Consider the following 22734-nt stretch of genomic DNA (forward strand, 5'->3'; position numbering starts at 1 on the left):
AAGAAATTAGTTTTGAACTTTATTCCAAATACTTTTTTATTGACAAACAAGCTTTATAGAAGAAAATTTTGTGTCATGTCCTAAAACCCAATTTAAGGGTATGATGGTCATTTTATATCTCAAATTCAAAATCTCAAAGTAGAAACGGTACAAATATTTATCTTATAATTGGATGGTTTTCAATTACTAAATTTATATTTACAATAGTAAAATAAATAAATTTTATAATCTCAAATTCTCAACTTTAAAACTAATACATCAACTAAAATGTTATTGTCCAAATAACTCTATAAAATTTCAACGAAAATTAAATTTTAACATTTAAACAATATCTAAAATAAAATTTAAATCAAAATCCTAAAAAATTCTCAAACCTAACCATTGTTCTTCGCTTGAACATATTGTACCAATATTAATACAATTTCATGAATCAAACATTTTAAATTATAAATACAAACAAGAAATATAACGGATAATAATTTTTATAAAAACTTTTAACTTCAACATATTAATATATTCAAAACTTTTCAACCAAACATTTTCATTTTTATGTCAAAAAAATTTCATATCAAAACCAAATCAATTACATTCAAATATTTATTTTGGTTATGAAATAACAAATGGAGTTCAATTAGGTGAGACTTCACAAATGAGTCGTAGCCTCAAATTTTTTTCTTTTATGATGGATAAAATTAAAGGTTAACAATTATAACATGTTGACTAAAGTTATAAAGTTAACAATTATAATCTGTCAACTAGCGTCATAAAGTCAACTATTATAACTCATTGACTATAACTAAAAATGTCAACAATTATAACCCGTCAAGTAGGGACATATAAATTAGAGTCAAATATTTTATTTCATTAATTTAAACTTGTAAAACAAAACATCATATTTTCACAAATTTTTATTTTTTTATAAACAAAGAAAATGCTAGAATACATTTTCATACAAAACATATATTTGATCCATACATAAAAATAAAAATAAAATTTTTCATAATTCAAAATAACATATAAAAAGAAATAATTTATTTTACAAAATCTGTATTAATTTTCTTTTACTTTAAAAAAACACTCAAAAACCTTAGAGAATTAATCCTAAATAATTTACTCTTCACCTAATAAAAAAAGACAAATAACTATTACTATTAACTATTTTATTTAAAATTATAAATTTACAATCCTAATAATTTTCTATATTAATATTATTAACCCTAATATTATATCCAACTTCTTAAACAATAATAATTTATATTAGTGAGTTTTCAAATTTTTATAAAACTCATATTCTTACCAAATTCGGTATTAGGAATTCATATCTCTTTCCTCATTTAATTAAACTAAATTTCTTAAAACTATTTTATTTTGTTAACCTTTTTTTTTTTTTTTTTTGTCTTCCAATCTTCCAAACTCCCGCCCAAATACATAGCCACAAGACCTCTTATTATTATTATTATTATTATTGTTATTATTAATATTATTATTTTAGATATACTTAATTGAATATTTAGATTTTTTTTCTTTTCAATCTTGATCAATAACTCTACCTATATTTACAAATTTCCAATCTTTTTAATCTAAAAAGTTATGTAAACAAACCCTAATATAAGTCGAAATCTTCTCAAGAATTTTAGAACGGTTAAAAATTAATTAATGAATTTAAAATAATAATTTAAAGGTTAAAATCTTATCCAAAAATGAAAATTTATCTTCAATCTTAAACCTTTAATTCTTTAGTTGTACATTGTCTTATGTTATTTAATCTCTCTAAATCTCCGTCTAAAAGGGTTTTTTGATAAGTGAAAATAAGAAAAATCTATAATAAAAGATTTTTATGCTTTTATTAAATTTATTTAATTTATTGTTTTTCTTTAAATTATGATTTTACCCCTAACCATCACATTTTCTCCTATGGCTTATTGAAAAGAGGAAAAATGAGATGAGGAAAGAAAGAAGAAGATAGGTGTAGAAAAGAAGAACCAGGAGGGTACTTTAGGTATATATAAAAAATTTAGGTGGATGTATTGATGAGATTTAAGTATGTGGGTGTATAGAAATATTTGGTAGATGAGAATGTAATTCTTCCAATAGTTTTGGTCCCTCCACTCGAGCTTTGACCCAAAATAATGTTTTTTAAAAAAAAATTCCAAAAAATAAAGTGGTTTTGAAAATAATGTCTGATCTAATGCGTCTGTGCTACATAAGCTGCCAGGTCATAAAACCGTAGTTGGTGACTACGGTTTTATTTTTCTAAAGTGTTTAGAAACCGTAGTTACCAACCACGATTTTAACTTTTAAGTTTAAAGCCGTAGTTGGTGACTACGGCTTTGACTTTTTTTTAAAATGGTCAAAGTCGTAGTCACCAACTGCGGTTTTAACTTTATATATATTTATATATAACTTTAATTTTTTTAATAAAAATATTATATTATTTTGATTTTAAATATACTTATTTCATTATTTTAAAAATTATAATATACGAAATTAAATAATTGATATTTTTAATTTGATATAAAAATATATTTTTAAATTTTATTAAAATAATAGGCACTATATTTAATATAAATATAATTAATTAATTAAAATAAAATATAATAAATTATATTTATTTAAAATAAATAAATTATAAATGCCTATTTAGAAAAATAAAAAAGTAATATAAATTATTATATTAATTAATAATTTTTTATATATTATATATAAGTGGTATATAATACCTCTCACACACACATATAAAAGTCTAATTTAAGTTTAAAATTTATCACATTTTTATTTAAATATATAAATAAATTTTATTAAAACATTTGACACTATATTTAATATAAATATAATTATTTAATTAAAATTAAATATAAATAAAATATAATAAATTATGTTTATTTAAAATAAATAAATTATAAATGCCTATTTGGAGAAAAAAATAATATAAATTATTATATTAATTAATAATTTTTTTATATATTATATGTAAATAGTATATAATATCACACACACATACATATATATATATATATATATATATATATATATATAGTTTAAAATTTAACATATTTATTTAAATATATAAATAAATTATTATCATATAGATATAATATTATGAACTTAAATTAAAATATGATAAATTTATTTAAAATTTTTTTTTTCCATTTTTCTCCTTTCAAAATGGGATCAAAATGGAATGGAAAGACTTAAAATGTTAAACTTAAAATGCCAACCTAAAAGAATTTGTTTTTCCACTTCTTAAACTATACAATTGTAGAAAGAAAATACTTTTGTTTTTCCAATCAATTCACTATTTAGTTTAATTGTTTTGGTAAATAGATGAAAATGCTTTTGGAATATTTTTGTAAATTCATTGATAATAGGAAAAATGTTTCTTATTGGGTACTAATGGGAGTTTTGGGCAAAAATGATTTTGTTAAAACAGAAAATTCATAAAATAATTTTATTCTCAAAATAATTTTCAATGCGATGTATGTCGTATTCATGTAGGTATTCACATCACAAAACTGTAATTGATAATCATGATTTTTTATTTTTATTTTTAAATAGTCAAAATAGTAGTTGGTGATCATAACTTTAAATTTAAACCTAAAACCAATTTTTTAAGTTCAAATTTTAAATCATGTGAATGTTCAATTTTTAAAAATTATTTTGATTGGAGGTTTAGATTGTAAATTTTTTTTAATACATTATTTATTCTATATCAATATAATAATTTATATTACTTTTTTATTTTTCTAAATAGGCATTTATAATTTATTTATTTTAAATAAATATAATTTATTATATTTTATTTTAATTAATTAATTATATTTATATTAAATATAGTGCCTATTATTTTAATAAAATTTAAAAATATATTTTTATATCAAATTAAAAATATCAATTATTTAATTTCGTATATTATAATTTTTAAAATAATGAAATAAGTATATTTAAAATCAAAATAATATAATATTTTTATTAAAAAAATTAAAGTTATATATAAAGTTAAAACCGCAGTTGGTGACTACGGCTTTGACCATTTTAAAAAAAGGTCAAAGCCGTAGTCACCAACTACGGCTTTAAACTTAAAAGCTAAAACCGTGGTTGGTAACTACGGTTTCTAAACACTTTAGAAAAATAAAATCGTAGTTACCAATTACGGTTTTATGACCTGGCAGCTTATGTGGCATAGACGCATTAGTTCGGGCATTATTTTCAAAACCACTTTATTTTTTGGATTTTTTTTTTAAAAAGCATTATTTTGGGTCAAAGCTCCCTACACTCCCTACCAAACAGTCATTTAACCCCACCTTACACCCATAATAGTCTTTTAACCCCAGTTTGCACCCAAATTAACGAAAATGCCACTACACGATCGAGGCCGCCAAAATGAGCCGTTGAGAATTGCTTTCGCGATAGAGAATTGAATCTTAACCGTCTGATGAGACCGCTCCGGCGATCGATGGTCGGATTCTTGAACCGGGCTCTTCACAGTGATGCTGACACCACATTTGTCGAATCTTTTTCGTTGTTACTACGAAAACATTCAAAATCCAAATCGATTAGAGAGTGTAAACAAATCCACGCAAAGCTGTTGATCTCAGAAGCAATCTCGGAAATCTACGTGGCAAATACTGTGTTGAGTTTCTACTCAAAGTATGGTGATTTTTATAATGCACGCCTTATGTTCGATCAAATGTCTCACAAGAATGTTGTTACATGGACGTCCATGATTTCAGCTCTCGTTCATCATGGGTTCTACCTTAAAGCACTCAATCTGTTCAAAGAAATGCTTGAATCTGGTGCTAGACCGAACCAGTTCACTTTTTCGGTTGTGGTTCGGGCCTGTATAGGTACTGCGTCTCTTGATTTGGGTTTACAAGTTCATGGGTTGATCATTCGTTTGGGGCTTGAGACAGATGAATTTGCAGGGAGTTCACTTGTGGATATGTACTTCAAAATTGGGGGTAGCCTTGAGGATGCATGTTGTGTTTTTAGTAGGTTGTTTAGGAGGGACTCTGTTATATGGAATGTTATGATTTCTGGGTTTTCTCAGATTGGTGATGTTAGTGAAGTTTTTCGATTGCTTTCGGAGATGTGGGTGCTTGATGGGTTGAAACCCAATGATTTCACGCTTACAAGTTTGCTCAAGTGTTGTTGTTTGCTGGGAGAGGTTCAGCAAATTCATGGGCTTGCCTTAAAACTTGGAACCGAAGTTGATGTAGTGGTGGGCAGTGCTTTAGTAGATGCATATGGAAAGTGTGGGAATATGGAGTGGGGTCGAAAAGTTCTGAATTCAATGGAGTGGAAAGATAGTTTTGTTTGGAGCTCAATCATCTCTGGTTATGCAAGGAATGGCAGTGGAGACGAAGCTGTTTGTTTGTTTAGGGATATGTGTAGACAAGGCATGAAACCTGACCAACATGCATTGTCAAGTACCCTGAAAGCTTGTGCTGAGATTGAAGACTTAGAAACAGGAGTTCAAGTTCATAGTCAGATGATAAAAAATGGCTACCACAGTGATTGCTTTGTAGCAAGTGCTCTAATTACTCTTTATTCAGATTGCAATGAAATTTGTGAAGCACATAAGTTGTTCAGAAGGATTGATGATAAAGATATTGTGGCTTGGAATTCAATGATCCTGGGTTATGCTCAAATGGAGGAGGAATCTTCTTACCACTGCATCAAAATTTTCCGAGAACTTTGTCAAACCCCTGCATTGAAACCAGATGGAGCCACTATAATTGCCATTCTAAAATCATGTCAGAATCAAGCAGGTCTAATAACAGGCATTCAGATTCATACAATGATAATGAAATCAAGCCTAAGTTGTGAAACTCTTATTTGTAATGCTGTAATCAACATGTATTCCAAATGTGGGGATGTTGATGATGCATATAAAGCTTTCATTGACATAGTTCATAGAGATGCAATTTCATGGAGTTCTATAATTGGAAGTTATCAACAGAATGGTTTTGAACTGGAAGCTCTGAGCCTTTGCAAGGAGATGTTAGCAGATGGGGTCTATGTAACCAGTTTTAGCCTTCCATTGTGCATTGCAGCTTGCTCAGAACTTGCAGCTATAGATGTGGGTAAACAGTTCCATTCTTCTGTTATCAAGCTTGGTTTTGATGGAGATGTCTATGTAGGGAGCTCTATCATAGATATGTATGCGAAATGTGGATTCATGGAAGAATCCCAGAAAGCCTTCGATGAACAAGAAGACCCAAATAAAGCAACGTTCAATGCACTGATATCTGGATTTGCACATCATGGAAAAGCTCTCGAGGCAATAGAATTATTCAAAGAAATGGAAAAGATGAGCTTAGTTCCCAACCAAATCTCTTTCTTAGCTGCTCTATCAGCCTGTAGCCATGCAGGTTTGGTGGAAGAGAGTTTATTTTTCTTTGACTTGATGCATAAAAAATATAACATTAAGCCAGAATCTGAGCATTATTCGTGCCTGGTTGATGTATTGGGCCGTGCTGGAAGGCTTGAGGAAGCATACCAAATCATACAGAATGATGGAAAAGAGCAGGCATGGAGAACATTACTAAGTGCCTGTAGGAATTATGGGAATGCAGAAATTGCAGAAAAATCTGCAAGGAAGCTAATGGAACTGGATCCTAATGATCATGCGTCATATGTTCTTCTCTCCAACCTCTACTCAGGAGAGGGAAAATGGGAACAAGCTTTTAAGCTGAGGCAGAGAATGGTGGAGATTGGAGTGAAGAAAGATCCAGGAAGCAGCTGGTTGATATTCAGAGAGCAGGTTCATCAATTCTCGGTGGGTGATTTTTCACACCATGATATGAGGGAGATTTTAGGTGAATTGAACATATTGAATAAACACATCAATAGTGCTGGTTCTTGGCATGTTAGTGTTGATTGTTAATAGTAAAAGGACCATATGGAACCTCAGATCAAGTAACCAGGGTCCCATCTATTCAAATTTTTTGTGACTACAGTACCAAAAAAAGTTTTGAATTATCAAAAAATAATTTCCAATATCTTGTTACATTTTTGGTGTAATTTTTACATCACTGCATTCAAACATCCCCAAAGTAGGAAAGTTGGTATCTATTTTTCTGTCTGACATGAGTATACGTATTTCATTCATGCATAAGTCATTGAGGTGTAGAGCATAGACAGACATGATATTTCATCAATTAGTTGCCATAAAATATTTTTTCATGCACTATTCTAATTTATGATGTCATAGATATTGCGGTTCAGGATTAAAATATCAATTTTGATGGATATATCGAGATATATTGATAGACATTTTGACATAAAATATCGATGAAACGAAAATTGATTAAAACTCGTGAAAATGTAATGAAAATCTAAAAAGCGATAGGAGTAATAATGGACATTTTGAAATTATTTTGTTGAATATATATATATATATATATATATATATATATATATATATATATATATATAATTTATCATATTCAATGATAATATAATGTGTATCAATTAAAAAAATATGAATTTTGTAAGTGTACATTTATTATTAAGTTACATTAAATATTATTTGATAATAATTTTAGAGAAAAATAGGTTTTGACTCACTAATTTGAAAAGATTTAGAAAGAAAAACCTCAATTTTTATAAATCAATTTTATTTTCACCCATTTAAAAATATTTTAAAATACATACATTTTTATAATTATTTCCTAAAATACCCTTTTATTTGATAATATTAAATAAAAATATCAAAAAATTAATTTATTTTAATTTAATAAAAGTATCTTACAAATAAATATATTATAATTTTTTTATTATATAATATGATATACAAATTATTTTGGAAAAATTCTCTAATTAATAATAATTTTATATCCTAAATTATATAAATCCACTCATCTTCTCATTTTTTTAATAAAATTGAATAAAAATTTTGTTAGTTGACATCAACAATAAAATTAAATTAAATTAAATTGAAAATACAATTAAAACTAAAATACTTAAAAATTAAATATAATTAAAACCAAAAAAATAAAATATTAACTCTCATTGTATTTCTAACTCTTTCTCAAATATATATTTTCCACTATATTTTTATATTTTAAACGTTAAAGCTTTTTTAGTTTTAATTATATTTTTAATTTTTAAAATTTCTTATTTTATTGATCTCAAATAAGTTTCCACCGTAAAAGAAATTATGAATGTTATTAACCTCACAAATAAGAGATCATTTTAATCAATAATTATTTAACTTATAAAAAAATACATGTATTTTAAAATATTTTTAAATTGATGAAAATAAAACTGATTTATAAAAGTTAAGATTTCTTTTTTATATATATTTTTAAATTAGTGAGTCAAAACTCACTATTCCCATAATATTATGACATTGATAATAACATGTCTAACTTGAAAATATATTTAATATTTAAAATATAATATATTTAATTCAAATGTATTCGATGTAAATAAACGATGATATATATATAAATTTTATCATTATTACGATGATTTTATATTTTTTGATAAAAAATTAAAATGAAATAATTTAATTTATTTTATTTATTAAAATATTCTTTTAATATTTTGGTTTTATGATGAATTTTAATATATTAATGTTAAATTATCAATACTCCCAAGGAAAAATTCACCCTCAAGAATATATTAATTAAAAATGAACCATTTTATTGATAAATGAAGCCATTTCGTTAAACACCTACATGCAAAACGGTCTTCTGTCGTGTAAATAGCAATAACCTGACACAACTCCACAAGGTCGAGTCCAAATGCCAAACCAAACAGTTTATGCAACTAGCCCCTTGCTTGATTCTTAACAAGAAAGACATAACAGAAGCCAACCCAACAACAGGCACAATGCAAAATCCGAAAAAGAAACTCTCAACTAAAATGATCGTATGGTTTCTGCTTTTAAACATCTATGCCGTTATTGGTTGTGCAGATGTTTCAACAGGAACTGAATAATCAAAGCTGAGGTGCCAAAGTCCTACGATCCTTTTAATACATTTCTGAAATTCATAATACAACCAAGAGAAAATATAGTGCCTTACCATGTGAACTAATAAATAAGAATTATCTTTCTAATGTACAATGGTAGGCTAAATCACAAGCTTTGCAACATCCAGAGCCAAAACACTCTGCACTGGAGGAATTGCTGATGGTTTGATGCCCTCTGTTAGATAGACCAGAGGACGCCAGGAGACTCGTTACTAGGACTCTAGACTAAGACCGTCATCATCCTCAACATTCTCAGGTGAGGTTGTCTCTGGAAAGAATTCTTCCTGGGGATACATCTGGTGAAATAGCTGTCAAGTACAAGCAGAGGGACAAAATTCTAGTCAGCACTCTTGAGATGTGATGATGATTCTGAATAGCAATAAAATAAAGTCTCTACATCTATGATTCCAAGCTTAGAATGTGAAAGATCCTTCTTGTGACTTTAAGAATCTTTAGAAATTACCTTTCAGGTGTTTTAATATATTTTAGGATATAAGTGACATAGTTCATCAAAACTTTAATCAGTTTCAAATGTTTCTCGTTTGTTAACAGATTGGGGCCCAGGTGGATGAATTTTTTGAATATATCTGCTTTATGTTTCTAAAAACAGAAAAACTATATGATGTGAGCCAAAAACACAAAATCAAAAGATCAATTTAACGAACAGATAGTCCATTGGACACCATGACAGTCCATAGTTCATCATATCCATACATGATTTAAACATCTGGTTAATAATCTGTTTTCATGATGGACATTCTTTTCCAAATTTTCTTAAATAAAAAGGATGCAGTGTCCTGGACTATTGTAGTCCAACACTTTCTGAACTTCCAAGCATAATTTTTCTATTTCTGAAAAAAAGGTTTTCTCCTAAATAACTTCCACTAATAATTTCTGCTCATCTATATTAAACGGAAACTCAAGAAAAATGGGCATGTACAGTACAGCTTGTAAGGAAGGGTCCTAAGGACATCTGCTTCCTGTATTAGTATGATAATTAAAATTTAATGTACCATTTTACTAGGGTAGGAGTGGATCTGTGTTACTAGAAAATTGAAGATGAAAGAAGAACAGAAGAGGATTGACTGGCAGAGGAAGCAGCACCAGAAATTGCTGAAAAGGAGAAAGCCATTTGGCAGGCAGTCATGGAGGCAGCATCTCAGAGGATTGCACAATTGGAAGCACAGGGGAAAGTGAATGCAGAAATGAAGGCACTGCAAGATGCAAAGAAAAGGAGAGCATTCTTGATACTCTAGGTGAAATGAATTGTACACCAAAATTGAAGAGATTAAAGTGGCAAAGATTTCCTTGCCAAATTTTGAAAGACTAGGGAAAGGGGCCAGGACTCTGTTTGTAAGGGCTTTCTTGGATCATATACATCTGGCAGTCAAGGTTGTCAGTCTAGATGCAACATAAGGAAGGTCACAATTGCAGCCAGATGTGAGTGACAAAATTTATTTCCAGTCACAATAAATCGATTTTCATTTTTAAAAATAAAAAATAAAAAATTGGGATAGACCAGTAGCCATGAATTGAATTTAACCAATCTTGAAAAAACTTTCCGTGACAATTGGGTCCATTCAAGAGCACAATTGGGCTAAAGAAAGCAACTAGTCCAAAAAATTAGAAACTGAATTGCTAGTGAAACTCTGGAACCCCTCTACTCCTTTAAGAAAAAGAAAGAAAAAAGGAACAGCTAGAACATATGTTTTTCAATTCTATAAACCTCACTAAGTTAAGATTTTACTGACTAAAACTCAACCCTTCCAACACATTAATGCTGTCAGACAGCACTTTGCTCATATTTGATTTTGAAGTTGATCAATGGACGATAAACATGACAAAATTACAAGATACAGCATTCTTATATTCTTTGCTACTAGAAGCTTTTTCAAGAACAAATTGAAGTTTTCAGGTACACAGTATCCTGCTCATTGTCTTCGAAATGAACAGTTAATCAAGCAGTCTATAGTTGAATCCAAAAAGAAAGGAAAAACACTAAAGGGATATCAAAATAGAGGTTGTAGGGAAACTAGCAAGGGTAGAAACCTTAAAACATATTGGAAAAATCAAGTTGAAAAGGAAGAAAAAAGGATTCGGCTTAGATATATCGACATTGTCATGTTAACCTGCCATTGATTCAAACGATTTATGATTCAACCATTTTAGGCCAGAGAACTTAACCAAAGTAAATGATTTTGTAAATGGAGAGGTTTCTCAACTTATAGCAATCAGACAGCAGACTGGTTGGTGCTCACAGACCTTCAACCAGCCAGCCTGGTCCAGTCTCTTTTTCAAACCATTGATACTACTCAGAAGAAATCAATTGTATCCCTCTGCTTAATTTCTAAAATTTGAACATAAACACCAAAACCACCCTTGGACACTGAAACCTGGGGAAAACAAGGCATTAAAGACTCTACTGAAGATCCCATTTCAAAAAGTTATACCACAATTCAGAGAAAGACAAGTCAATCCAAAATCCACTTATATTTTCAACACTAAACACAAAAAACAAGTTCTGTTTGAACAGTTACTTTTAACTCTAGCAAAAAATATCAATCAAATAAATACCTCCTATTTATTTCTGGTGTGTTTTGGCTAAACCGTTAGGAAAAGGAAAAATAAGATGATTGTGGCAATCCAACAAAGAAGCTTAGCGCATCTGGTGTGCCACCCATGCCAATACACAAACATTCATATATGCATCTTAAATTAGAAACCTCAAGAAGACAGTGCAAGTATCCATTTCTATTAGACAAACTTTCAATTTGAAGAAAATAACAAGAAAACAAGCATGGAATAAGAGAACTAATGATAAGGAAAGACATAGATATCAAAACCGCATAGACAATGGTGTTATACAAATAGCAAAGTGGAAAACATGAAAATTATTCAAAGCAAAATCGTGTACAGGATTCTTTACTTATTTTATATTCTCTTTTCATCTTGAACAACACATTGTAGGAGGTTTATCTAGAAAACAGGATGAATTTCCTGATATAAGTAACATAAAGCAATGTTGAGAAGTGATTCATAGCTAAACCAACAATTAGTTCTATAATAGAGGTCAATTAGGAAATAATTACCTTTACCGTTGCATCTAAAAGAACATTGTAATTCAGATTCCCATCTGGCATGGAGGTGGAGCTGATAGATTCAAATGAACCCTGAATTGACCAAAGGTTCTATTAGAATGACATCAAGGGTAGCAAGTCAAACCATAGGCTCAAGTATATTGCAGGATTTGTCATATTGGAAGCTCAAATTGTAATGGAATATGATAAAAATTATAAAATGGTTATACCTACTAGCAGTCACAGATTTCTGCAGCAAGAACTTCAAATCTAGCAAGATCAGTGAATAATATCTTATACAATCAATAACAGAACAATGTTTTACAAACATTTCTACATTCATTGTTCCTCAATGATCGCAATACCAAGTACTTCCTGGCAAGCTCCAACATGATCAGATTTATAAATATGAACAAAGCTAAAATCCCCCTAGAGCTCAACCTACATTTCTCATTCTGTTTGTCCCACTTGCTTGGCCCTTCCTCAAAGGGCTCCTTGTGTAACAAGTGCATAATATCCATTGGAAAGTCCATGGATTGTATCGTCAACTTGATAAATTAATTTCAAGATATAAGCCTTTCATATTATTACAAGTTTTTAAAAAGATCTTCCATTCTTCTATCTAATATACTGCTTTTTCACAAATGTTGTGGGTTCAAATACCCTTGGATTCGCTCTTCATATAATTCACATAGTTGCTAAAAACTTACGATACAACATTACGATACATTTTGTATGGAAATCGATACATATTGCAATCTGTATCTTATCTTAAAGCGTATCTTACGATATATATATATATATATATATACACAATACATGACATGATACGTGATATAACAATACAAAGATACACACATCAACTATTTTCTATCATTCTTAAGAACATTCAAATTAGTTTTTCTTGTTAAAAGAATTTATTACATTAATTGTTGAAAATGTACTAAAAGATTAAAACTTGAACATTAACGGAGAAATAGGTAAAATAATCTTATATAAAAAGTTACATTCTTGTTGTCAAATGTTAAACTAGAAGTCAAGTAAGTTTATTTTTACAATGAATATTGAAGAATTTTTATTTGAATAGTTTGAATGTTAGCATTGAAAATGATGGTGATTAATGGATACAAATTTTTACTTAATATATTAGCTCTTTTTTATTTCTTTTTCGATGGGGAAGGAATAAATAAATCAATCAATCAACACAATAAACACATATGCCTATTAGAATTTGGAACTAAAAATCAAAGCTAAAAATTGAAAAAGTTTAGTTTTGAGGATTATATGATGAATCTATATACTAAAGTCATATTTTGTTAACTTGAACTCATCAAAACTTTAATTTTCAATGTTTTCATATGATATGATATAGTTTTTTTTTTTTTTTTTGTAAATAAACGGAATATATTAAAGGCACAACAAAGTACACACGGAGTATACAAATATGGCCAAAAGGCAAGCACGAGAAGAAACAAGAAAAACTAATACCCACCTCCTTACCAACACCAAACCCCCATGGAGGCTAGAAAGTCCCTAGCAGAATCTTAAAAGGAGAAAAAAAAAAAAAAAGCAATTGGCCACCCAACCCCAACAAAAAAACCCCTTTCTAGGAAAAAAAACCTCTAAAGACCGACTGTGACCCCTTCTGTTAAGTCCCTGCACCCTTTCTCTTTCCCTTTATAGTGGATGGAGAGTTATTGTAATTGACTGAGCACTCGAGCTTTCGAATTTCCTTCTCAAACCGAGAAGAAGCCAAGGGTTTTATCCTTCCCCTTAACACCTTAACCCCACACCCTTTTTTCGAATCCAATTTCTTGAGAAGAGAATTGATTTCTTTTTTGAAACCCGCAACTGGCATCCCCAAATAGTTATTGAACTCAACAAAACCATTGGGAAAACTCACTAAATCCTTCCCCTTTGCCACACCTCCTAATCCAAGTCCCTAAGAGAATCCACCTTGTCAACCCTAGACTCCAACAACTTGTTTGAAGACCCCTTCACTACCTTCCTTGAAAACTCTAGCAAAGACCCATCTTGAGACAACATCTTTAAAGGTTGACAACCAGGGGTCGTAGGCCCCGAGGAAGAGAACAAAGGAGGCCAAGGATGTTTGTTCACCTCCACCATGAGAACTTCATTAGTGATTGCTACTCAGGAATCCACCATTGTCACTGAGAAAGGGTTTGTTCTCTTCTTCAATGCACCTTCTTTGCTCCTCTCACACCTTTCTATTGCCACAAGGGCTTTATCCAAGGACGCAACACTAGAAGGCCCCGACATTGGCATTGGGGATGTCTCACACCTCTCCACCATTGCCCAACCGTGCCCCCCCTTCCCGCCTCTCAGCTGCCATATCATCACCACCCTCTTGCACCAATGCTCAAGCCTCTTCAAAAACGAGAAGCCTTAACGAACCCACAAAACCTCTATCTATAACCCCACAAGGGCATCCCTCCCTTGAGGCCACTCTTTTTTTAAATCTTAGAGAAATTAGGGCTCAGCCCAAACTTAAAAAATCCCCCCTGCAAGATCTGACTCCAACCAAGCCAGGTCCATGTCTTTTGAGCCTTGGGCCTCCCCCACCCCCTAACAACCCATAAACTGAGACCCAAATCCCAGCCCATCAAAGTCACTTTTGAAACCCGTCTCAACCAAACACATCCTTCCTTCACCAGCTATATCCCTCTCATCGCCACATAGAACATCCCCTCCTTCTACAGCGTTCTCAACTACTACACCCTCACCTGTATTCTGTTTCATGTACGAACATGGCACGTCCACATCCACAGACAGCAAAGGTTGTGCTTTCTTTCCCACACCTATGTTGGCATGTGAGCCACCCATCACATCATCCCTAACCTCCAACTCACCATGCTCATTGCTACAACTTCTTGGCACTACTAGCGAAAAACAAGGTGGCACTTCCCACCACAACTAAAAGGAGAAACTGGCATTGCCTACTACCACATTCAACACCCCAGGCAAAACTCTCCCAACTGATTTAACCAAGATCCTTGCCCATTGCAGATTGAACATACGAGCAGTGTCTTGATCCACAACAACAAAACCTCCACCACAGTCCCCTATTTTCTTAAACACCTCCCAACTCCACATATGCAAAGGAAGGCCCAACACCCTCACCCACAAATCCTTGACCAACCCCACCTTGAGCAACAACCCACTCTTTAGATCCTACTATCTTTTATAAATTTGGTTATATATTACTTTATACTTCAAATTTTCAATAGATATAAACACATATACATATTTTTCCTATTTATTTCTCACTACATAAAAAAACTTATGATATATGATACAGAAAAATAGAAAAACAATACATGATACATTTTACGAGATTACAAATACGATAATTCATAAAACACAAGTTTTATTGAAGCCTCTTGTTCATGCCTCTTATCAAAAGGTGCTAGATAGCCATTATCAAGTAGGTATTCCATTCATTCATGCCAGTACTCTTAGTGGGTTAAAAACCATATCAACAAGTCTTCCATCTGGCAAGGAAGGCATACCTTGTCTAGGCAAAAGTTTTGAAAAGCTACCCTTATTTCCAAGTCTTTTAACTACTTTATCACCTACTTTGGTATCACTCTCAAGTCAAAATCAATATAGAGAATGAATATAGAAAATACTTTAAAAAAATATGGATTTTTCCCTTGATAATAAGGATGAACTATCAAATAAGAACCCTCAGGCCTGGTGTACCCATGACATCACAATTCATCATCTCCCTTAAATGGCCTTCAAACTAACAGCCCCACAAGGGACAAAAATGTGACCAATATCAAGGTAACTTTCAATAAACGAAAAATAAACAACAGACAAGGAAATTTTGTATGATAATGTAAACAGTTCAAGATGAGAAGCACACCATAACCAGCTCCTGAGTATACAAGGCACTCCAAAGTAATGTGGGTTTCACTTCTTCCATGTTCTCACTGTGAACTGAAGAACTATTTTCAGGATTTCCAGAAACTGGCAGCGTGAAAAGAGACTTTATGGCTGCCTGCAGTAACTCCTTCCCCTGAGTGGCATCATTACACAGTGTAGAAAGATACAACACAAACCTGAACAACAAGAAAGTGAAACATATCAACAAACAAAATTATTCTACTTCTAGGCATAGTTGCTCAATCCAAAAACATGATGGCACCATAAGAGATGGGACTAGAATAGTAGGACAGAACTTACATGCCTGACGGACAAACACCTAAATTACTACCTATCTGGACAGCTCGGATTGCCATGGCCTGCTCAGGGTACAAAGCTAGAGAGAAGAATAATCATAGTCAAAATTTCTTTTTTCAACCAGGTAAGTACATAGAATAGGACATTAATCTTACATCTAGGAGGATACACAAACACAAAGTTCGACACATCTGGCTTTAAGGAACTCTTCATAATGCATATTCCCCTAGCCACCTTCTGTTTAGCATCTACCAGATTGATAACTTGAGAACTTTCTGGCATACAATCAGGTTGAGAAGGAGCAACCGGCACTGGTACTATGAAGGATGGATCCACCAATAACTTTTGGCTGAATATATCCTGACCAGAAGCCAGTCTGACACCTTTACAATGCCCGCTTTCCTGCAAAATTTCAAATCACGTCTAGTAAGCATTCTATATAATTTATAAACCAAATATATTTTCCCACCTTTTCCATAAGCAGAGCAATCACTGGCATTCGCAAAACCTGCATGATAGAAATTTTGAGATTAGATAAGTACCATAGCCTTTGATTTTTTTATAGCACAATCAGAAGTTATTAATTGCACTATTAGAAAGAACGAATTCCAAATACTGAGCTATAACATCAATAGCTGAACTCATCAACATAGCAAGAGGAGAACCAGTGGAATTAATATAAAATCAAATAAACCTACATTTTCTAGAATACAGAATTACAGAAAGTATTTCACTTTCCAAATTTAACTTTTAATTAAGGAACATTCTATTGCTATACTGAGTGGCATAGCCACAAATTTGCCTTTTCATTGGGTTGATGTGTGGGCAGGCCAGCAATTTTCAAAATTAAGAAATTAAAAACAAAAAGGGAATTAACAATGTTATTGTTAAACAAAAAAATTGGATTAATAATTTTAATTGATAACATTTCCATTTAATATATTTGTAACTGTCTTGAACAAGTCTTCATATTTTGGATATTAATCAATCAATCAACAAGACACTTTTAAACATAATTCTGTGAGGTACAAAAAAAATATTGAAGCACAAACATATCATATATCAAATTATTTAGTTTTAGTAAAATATTGTAGAACTACTTTATAAAAAAAAATCCAAATTTGCAAAATGGTACATATGACAAATGACACTTAGGACAACAAAAATACTCAAATTTTAGCAAAGATGAGTTATCATTTTTTTGAAAAATTATTTACATTTGACCCCATAATTTCTATATTACAAAGAAAAATTACTAAAGAAAAAAATTTCACAAAATATTTAAAAGAATTAAAAAAGAATATAAGAACATTTCAAATATCTCATGGTTTTAATATTTTTTGTATCCCAAATGTCACTTAAAAACATTTCAAAATTTCAATAATTGCACTAAAAGGTTTTAACAAGAAACTTGAAAAGACAGTCATTTATATATAAACAAAAAAAAAAAGATCACATAAAAAATAAAAAAATTTAGAAAAAAAATTATTGACCCAATTCCACCAACCTAATCTAGAAAGATGTTTCTACAAGGCCATCTGCCCCTGTTCATAGTTGTAGAATGTGTAGCAAATGTGCAAGAAGCAAAATCCACTGAGTTGGCTTAATTAGATGTTGGATAAGAGAGGGATGATAACAAGAGCCAAAAGAGATGAATTCACATGCTGTACTTGCAACAGTAGAGCAAGAGTACCGTGTCACAAAAGGAGTAACAAAATCAGTGCAATGATCAGAAAAAGTAACTTCTGCTTAGCAAGTCTCCATCTTTCAGTTAAAGAATTTAGGAAAAATCATTTTTAAGAATTTAAAGTTAAATAAACCACATAATGATGCAGCCAGAAGCAAAAATACAAGGTTACAAGGATGTTTATAGCATTTTGTCAAGTTCCTAAAATGACTTTTTGCTACAGCTTTTGTGTTTTAACATCTAAATTAAACAAATCAAGCAAAGCAAAAGTAAATATACATACAAAATATGATTAGACAAGTATGGGCCATTGAACCCTATCTTCCTCTAAGTAGAAATAATTGAAACTCACATATATGCAACCCTTAACAGCAGCACGGCGACAAAAGGCTTGTGTAAGTTCCCCTTGGCCATAAATAGGATATATTAGAGCCCCAAGTGCATTTGGAAACCTGAAAGTGACAAGAACCTTAATGAATAGATTTTGGCAAATTAATGAAATTGCTTTCTTAAAGGACCCAAGCCCACAAGTGTTGAGTCAGTCTTAGAAAGCATCAATACGCCTTCATAAAAAATGTAAGACATCAAAGCACAAAAGCAACTAAATTCCATACATTGTTTCATTAGGTGTTCCATAAATTTTTTTCCATCTTGAACGACATTGTTGAACCATGCAAATATCCATACCATTTCTCACATTCAATCTTGAATCTTTAGTGTCCTCTACTCTACAACACCCCCAAACCCACCCTCTACAATGACAAAAGATGGAAAAGGAGGTACTGTGAATGATAACAAAATGGATACAACCTTGTAGGCTTCCCAAGAAATTCTTCAATTTCATTTTTCACATTTCATGAATAGCTGGGACATTGAGGAATATCCAGAAAGGCATTCAGGAACCAGTCTAATTCTATCTTTATTCATTCCACTTGAAGAAAGGAATCGATTTTTCTTTTAGTTGAATTAGCATGCCACCCACAAGAAATCCAGCCAAGGGTTAAGAAAAATGAACAAGAAAAAACCCTACAGTAACAAGTTAAAGGCTCAAAATCCTATGAAAACGATCCAAACAGTTATCCTTTCTCTGATATATGAGCAAGACTTCAAATAGTGTGCCTGGAACAAGCCTCATACCATAAGTATCTCCAAAGCAACTTACTAATAATGAGACCAAGCTTCAAGCAAAGATGGAAAAACTCAACAGACTTTTGACCCAAAAATTACTTAAGAGGAAGTTAGGGACTTGGAAACTTATTAAATAGTTAGTTGGGCATGTATTATCAGCTATGAATAAGGCTTAAATATACTCAACTGAGACAAAGCTTCTGCTGGACATGACTAACATTACTTTCACATAGAGCTAATACAACCAGCTTGACACCTCTACGTTATTTGACAATGTTTCCCCATAGGGAAATCCAAATCAAGCACCATTTTTTCTTGTTGAAAACCAAATGCATATACCTTACCAACCACATGTGCCTTGAACAATTAGCACATCTCAACTGATTCAGGTTGACCCTAAACTCCATCCAAAATACAAACAATGTCTACATTTTTATTTGAAATTGAAACTAACTTCCTAATATTTTGAGATTTATAGAGATGGACTTTGAAGATTAATCCAAAGAATCCTCCTACATCAAAACCTACATCCACACACACCTGCCGCCTGCCCTGGCTGCAAAGGAGAAAAGGGAAAAAAGAAGAAGAAGGAAACACCACACATATCTCATCAGTTGAATAAATAAATCTTCAATATCAAGAAACTTTTCTCCTATAGCATCTTATTGCATGAAGTTAAACAGCCCCACTTCTTTCAGCATATCCCTGTAGGTTCACTACAGAAATAAATCAACTACAAGTCCTATATATACCATGTTTTGCCCATTATTTTGTGAGGACTATAACAATAAACCTAGGGCCTAAATTTTTCCTTATCTTTTCCTCCTCCATTTGAACTGTAACTATTATGTCATAACCCTTGAATTGCAGAAATGCAAGCACATGACTTTAAACACATGCTTTGTAGGAAACAACAAAAACTATTATTTACCAATAAGCACTTGCAGCACCTGCTTAGGGTACTCAAAATTTGACAAATTAGTTCACAATGCAAACATACTTGGAAATTAGAATCCACAATTAGCCATGGCTGTCTGTCATCACTTGTAACCATGACTCTCATATTTTCCAACATTTCGCCTATTACTTCACAATGACTGCAGAAATGGGTTTAAAGTTCTTGCTTTTCCTATCATAATAGTTGAATTTCAGAAATCAAAGCATTAATGTATGAAAATACTTAACCATTCAGGAAATTTCAGAAATTTAAGCACATAAATACTACTGCTTTGGAGTTTCTAATCATTAAAACCTTGGCCTGGTAAATGAAAGACACAAAATTTAGAACTAAAATTTTTATATTTGTTATTTGGGAAGGAATTACTCTATGCAATTTTTTTCTTTTCCTATTCCTTTCACCCTAGAAAATATTTAATTTCCCTTCAATACATACCAATGTCTTTTATATTCTTCACAAGGGCATTTATGCAAAAAATCAAAACCTCCAAATGCATGATAGCAAGATCAGAATCATCTTAAACAGATTAAAACACTGTTCTTAAATTTATATCATAAGCAACAGTTAAACATACTAAGTGGGATTTATATATATACACAATAATTATTAAAGTATAAACCAGAAAGCATGAGATTTACCTGCCAACTGATGAGTGGTAAAGAGCCAAACGATCAATGCCAATTTTTGTGTCGAGTACATCTTTACAGACCTCTATGCTGTCTTGATCATAATCGGCCATGGCTATTGCATATAGGATCATCCTACAAGAGGAAAAATTACGTGTTACTCATGAAACTCAAGAGCACCAAATATTACAAAAATAAATTCAGAAACATAAACAAAAGCTAATATGACAGGAATACCATCCATAATTAATAGCCAAAATGTTAAAGAAAAAAACTTCAGGATTCAATTATTATCACAATTCATTTTCCCTTATCTTGAAGAAATTGGAACTTTGAATCATAGGAGAAAAAGAAAATTTTTTATAGAAAAATACCCACTTTCAGGAAAGTATTCACTGACCATATCTCTGGATATGCTGATTTGAAACTTCAAACAGAAATTTGTTGAGGGAACAAAAACTCAACCAGAAAAGTTTTTCTATATATACTAAGAATTAAAACGCATGTTTCTGTGTGTTTCAAAAACTTGAAATACTTCAAAGATACATCTCTCATTGTTTTCAACTGCATTTTATACATTCCGAGAAGCGAATTAGCATAAAACTACGTTTCAAATCAGGAAGAAAAAAAATTAACAGAAAAAAATTGAAACATAATCTTCTAATTTCCTGAAAATCAGAAGAAAGGGAGCAATTTGCAAGTATAAGAAACTGGAACAAGCCAAAGAACTCTCACTAACAGATAGAGAAGGGCGATGCGATCTGTACGATTTAATCTTGGGCGGCAACCGCATTTTGTTCAAAAACTCAACAAAGGGACTCTCTAAATCGTCCTCCGAGATCCTCGCATTCGAATCATTCTCAGCCTCATCTGAAGCAGCTAAGTGTCCCTGAATAAGCTTGAAGAACCTCATTAACTGATTCTTCTCCGTCAGCGAGAGACTCCGATCTTTGAATATCGCAGCTCTTGAATCGGGCACGGTCGAGAACCGGCCATCTGCATCGCACACAAAACTCGCATCGATGCTCTTGAATTCTAAATACTGGCTTGCGCCGGATTTCAACATGAGGTCGACGGCTGCATCGGCGCAGAACAATACCCTAGGTCCCGACACATCTAGGTTGAACTTTCTGGAATGCTCGACAGGATCCGAACTGTGGGAAGTGATTTCGACGTCAGAATACATAGGACGTGTCTTGAGATCCAGGGCGACATACTCGGCGGCATCTGCGGCGACGGAAGATGGAGGGTTGGGATGAGAGGAGTGTACGGCGGATTGAGAAGTGAGGAACGATGAGAACTCGTCGAGATTGAGAGAGGAGAAGTGGCTGCCATAGAATGAGTTGCTGTCAAGATGGAGGACTGATTTACCGGCAGAGGAAGCGGCGGCCGCGATGACGGATTGGGGAAGTCCGGTTCCTACGACGATGAGATCGAAATCAGTGGGCTCGATGGGAGGATACGACGGCGTTTCGTCCATGGTGGGCGGTGCGAAGATAGGAGAGGCAGGAGTTTAAATGACTACTACTGAAAATGGGCTTCCTCTCTACCGTGCGACTTGAGTTGACAACTAATCCGGAAACTCTTTTGCTGACGATAAAAAAAAAAAAAAAAATACCCATTTTCACTTTTAAAAAAAAAACGCATCAAAGATTCAAAAATAAAAAATATCAATAAAAATTTTAATTAAAAAAATCATAAAATGGAAATTAATTAAAATTTATAAAAATATTAAACACTTGAAAGGATCCTCTTAGAAGATACTAAGAATTAAAAATAATGAAAATACTAATGTTACACATAAAATATTTACGTAACAATATTTTTTTCTTTTTATAAGTTCTCTTTTCTTCTCTATATCGTTTTAACTAACATTTAAGAAGAATCTTTTTTGGTCATCAATGAATTTTGATTTGTGTACATTTTTATTAATATAGATTTTCATTTTTTTTTATAATCTATTAATACTAAAAAAAATATTTATTTGGTCACATATTAAACAAATGTGTTTCATTACCCTTCTAAATCGATAAATGTTGAAAAACATGACCAATCATGATGATATGCACAATT

The 22734-nt window shown here is 31.7% G+C and overlaps 2 protein-coding genes across 2 annotated transcripts; one reads left to right on the plus strand and one right to left on the minus strand.

Moving 5' to 3' along the window:
• The first annotated feature begins 4273 nt into the window (after positions 1 to 4273).
• Positions 4274 to 6943, plus strand: LOC104879191 (pentatricopeptide repeat-containing protein At2g33680). Its single transcript, XM_010651149.3, has one exon. It carries the CDS (start codon positions 4433 to 4435, stop codon positions 6884 to 6886), a length of 2454 nt encoding a protein of 817 aa, XP_010649451.1. The 5' UTR covers positions 4274 to 4432; the 3' UTR covers positions 6887 to 6943.
• A 2010-nt stretch (positions 6944 to 8953) lies between these two features.
• On the minus strand, positions 8954 to 22228 carry LOC100262556 (rab escort protein 1). Its single transcript, XM_019219570.2, has 9 exons — positions 21429 to 22228; positions 20674 to 20796; positions 18302 to 18401; positions 16732 to 16770; positions 16418 to 16664; positions 16266 to 16341; positions 15946 to 16141; positions 12069 to 12149; positions 8954 to 9287 (listed from the first exon to the last, which is right to left on the minus strand). Exons 1-9 carry the CDS (start codon positions 22139 to 22141, stop codon positions 9192 to 9194), a joined length of 1671 nt encoding a protein of 556 aa, XP_019075115.1. The 5' UTR covers positions 22142 to 22228; the 3' UTR covers positions 8954 to 9191.
• Between the last annotated feature and the right edge of the window lie 506 nt (positions 22229 to 22734).

This window comes from Vitis vinifera, chromosome 4 (assembly GCF_030704535.1).
Source record: "Vitis vinifera cultivar Pinot Noir 40024 chromosome 4, ASM3070453v1".
In the NCBI taxonomy this organism is placed as follows: domain Eukaryota; kingdom Viridiplantae; phylum Streptophyta; class Magnoliopsida; order Vitales; family Vitaceae; genus Vitis; species Vitis vinifera.

Excerpts from the sequence above, each read along its gene's own strand:
- LOC104879191 (XM_010651149.3), top strand. The coding sequence starts at position 4,433 with ATGAGACCGCTCCGGCGATCGATGGTCGGATTCTTGAACCGGGCTCTT.
- LOC100262556 (XM_019219570.2), bottom strand. The coding sequence starts at position 22,141 with ATGGACGAAACGCCGTCGTATCCTCCCATCGAGCCCACTGATTTCGAT. Across the intron at positions 16,771-18,301 it reads CTGTTAAGGGTTGCATATAT|GTTTTGCGAATGCCAGTGAT; the intron begins GTGAGTTTCAAT and ends TCTATCATGCAG. Across the intron at positions 16,665-16,731 it reads TTGCTCTGCTTATGGAAAAG|GAAAGCGGGCATTGTAAAGG; the intron begins GTGGGAAAATAT and ends GAAATTTTGCAG.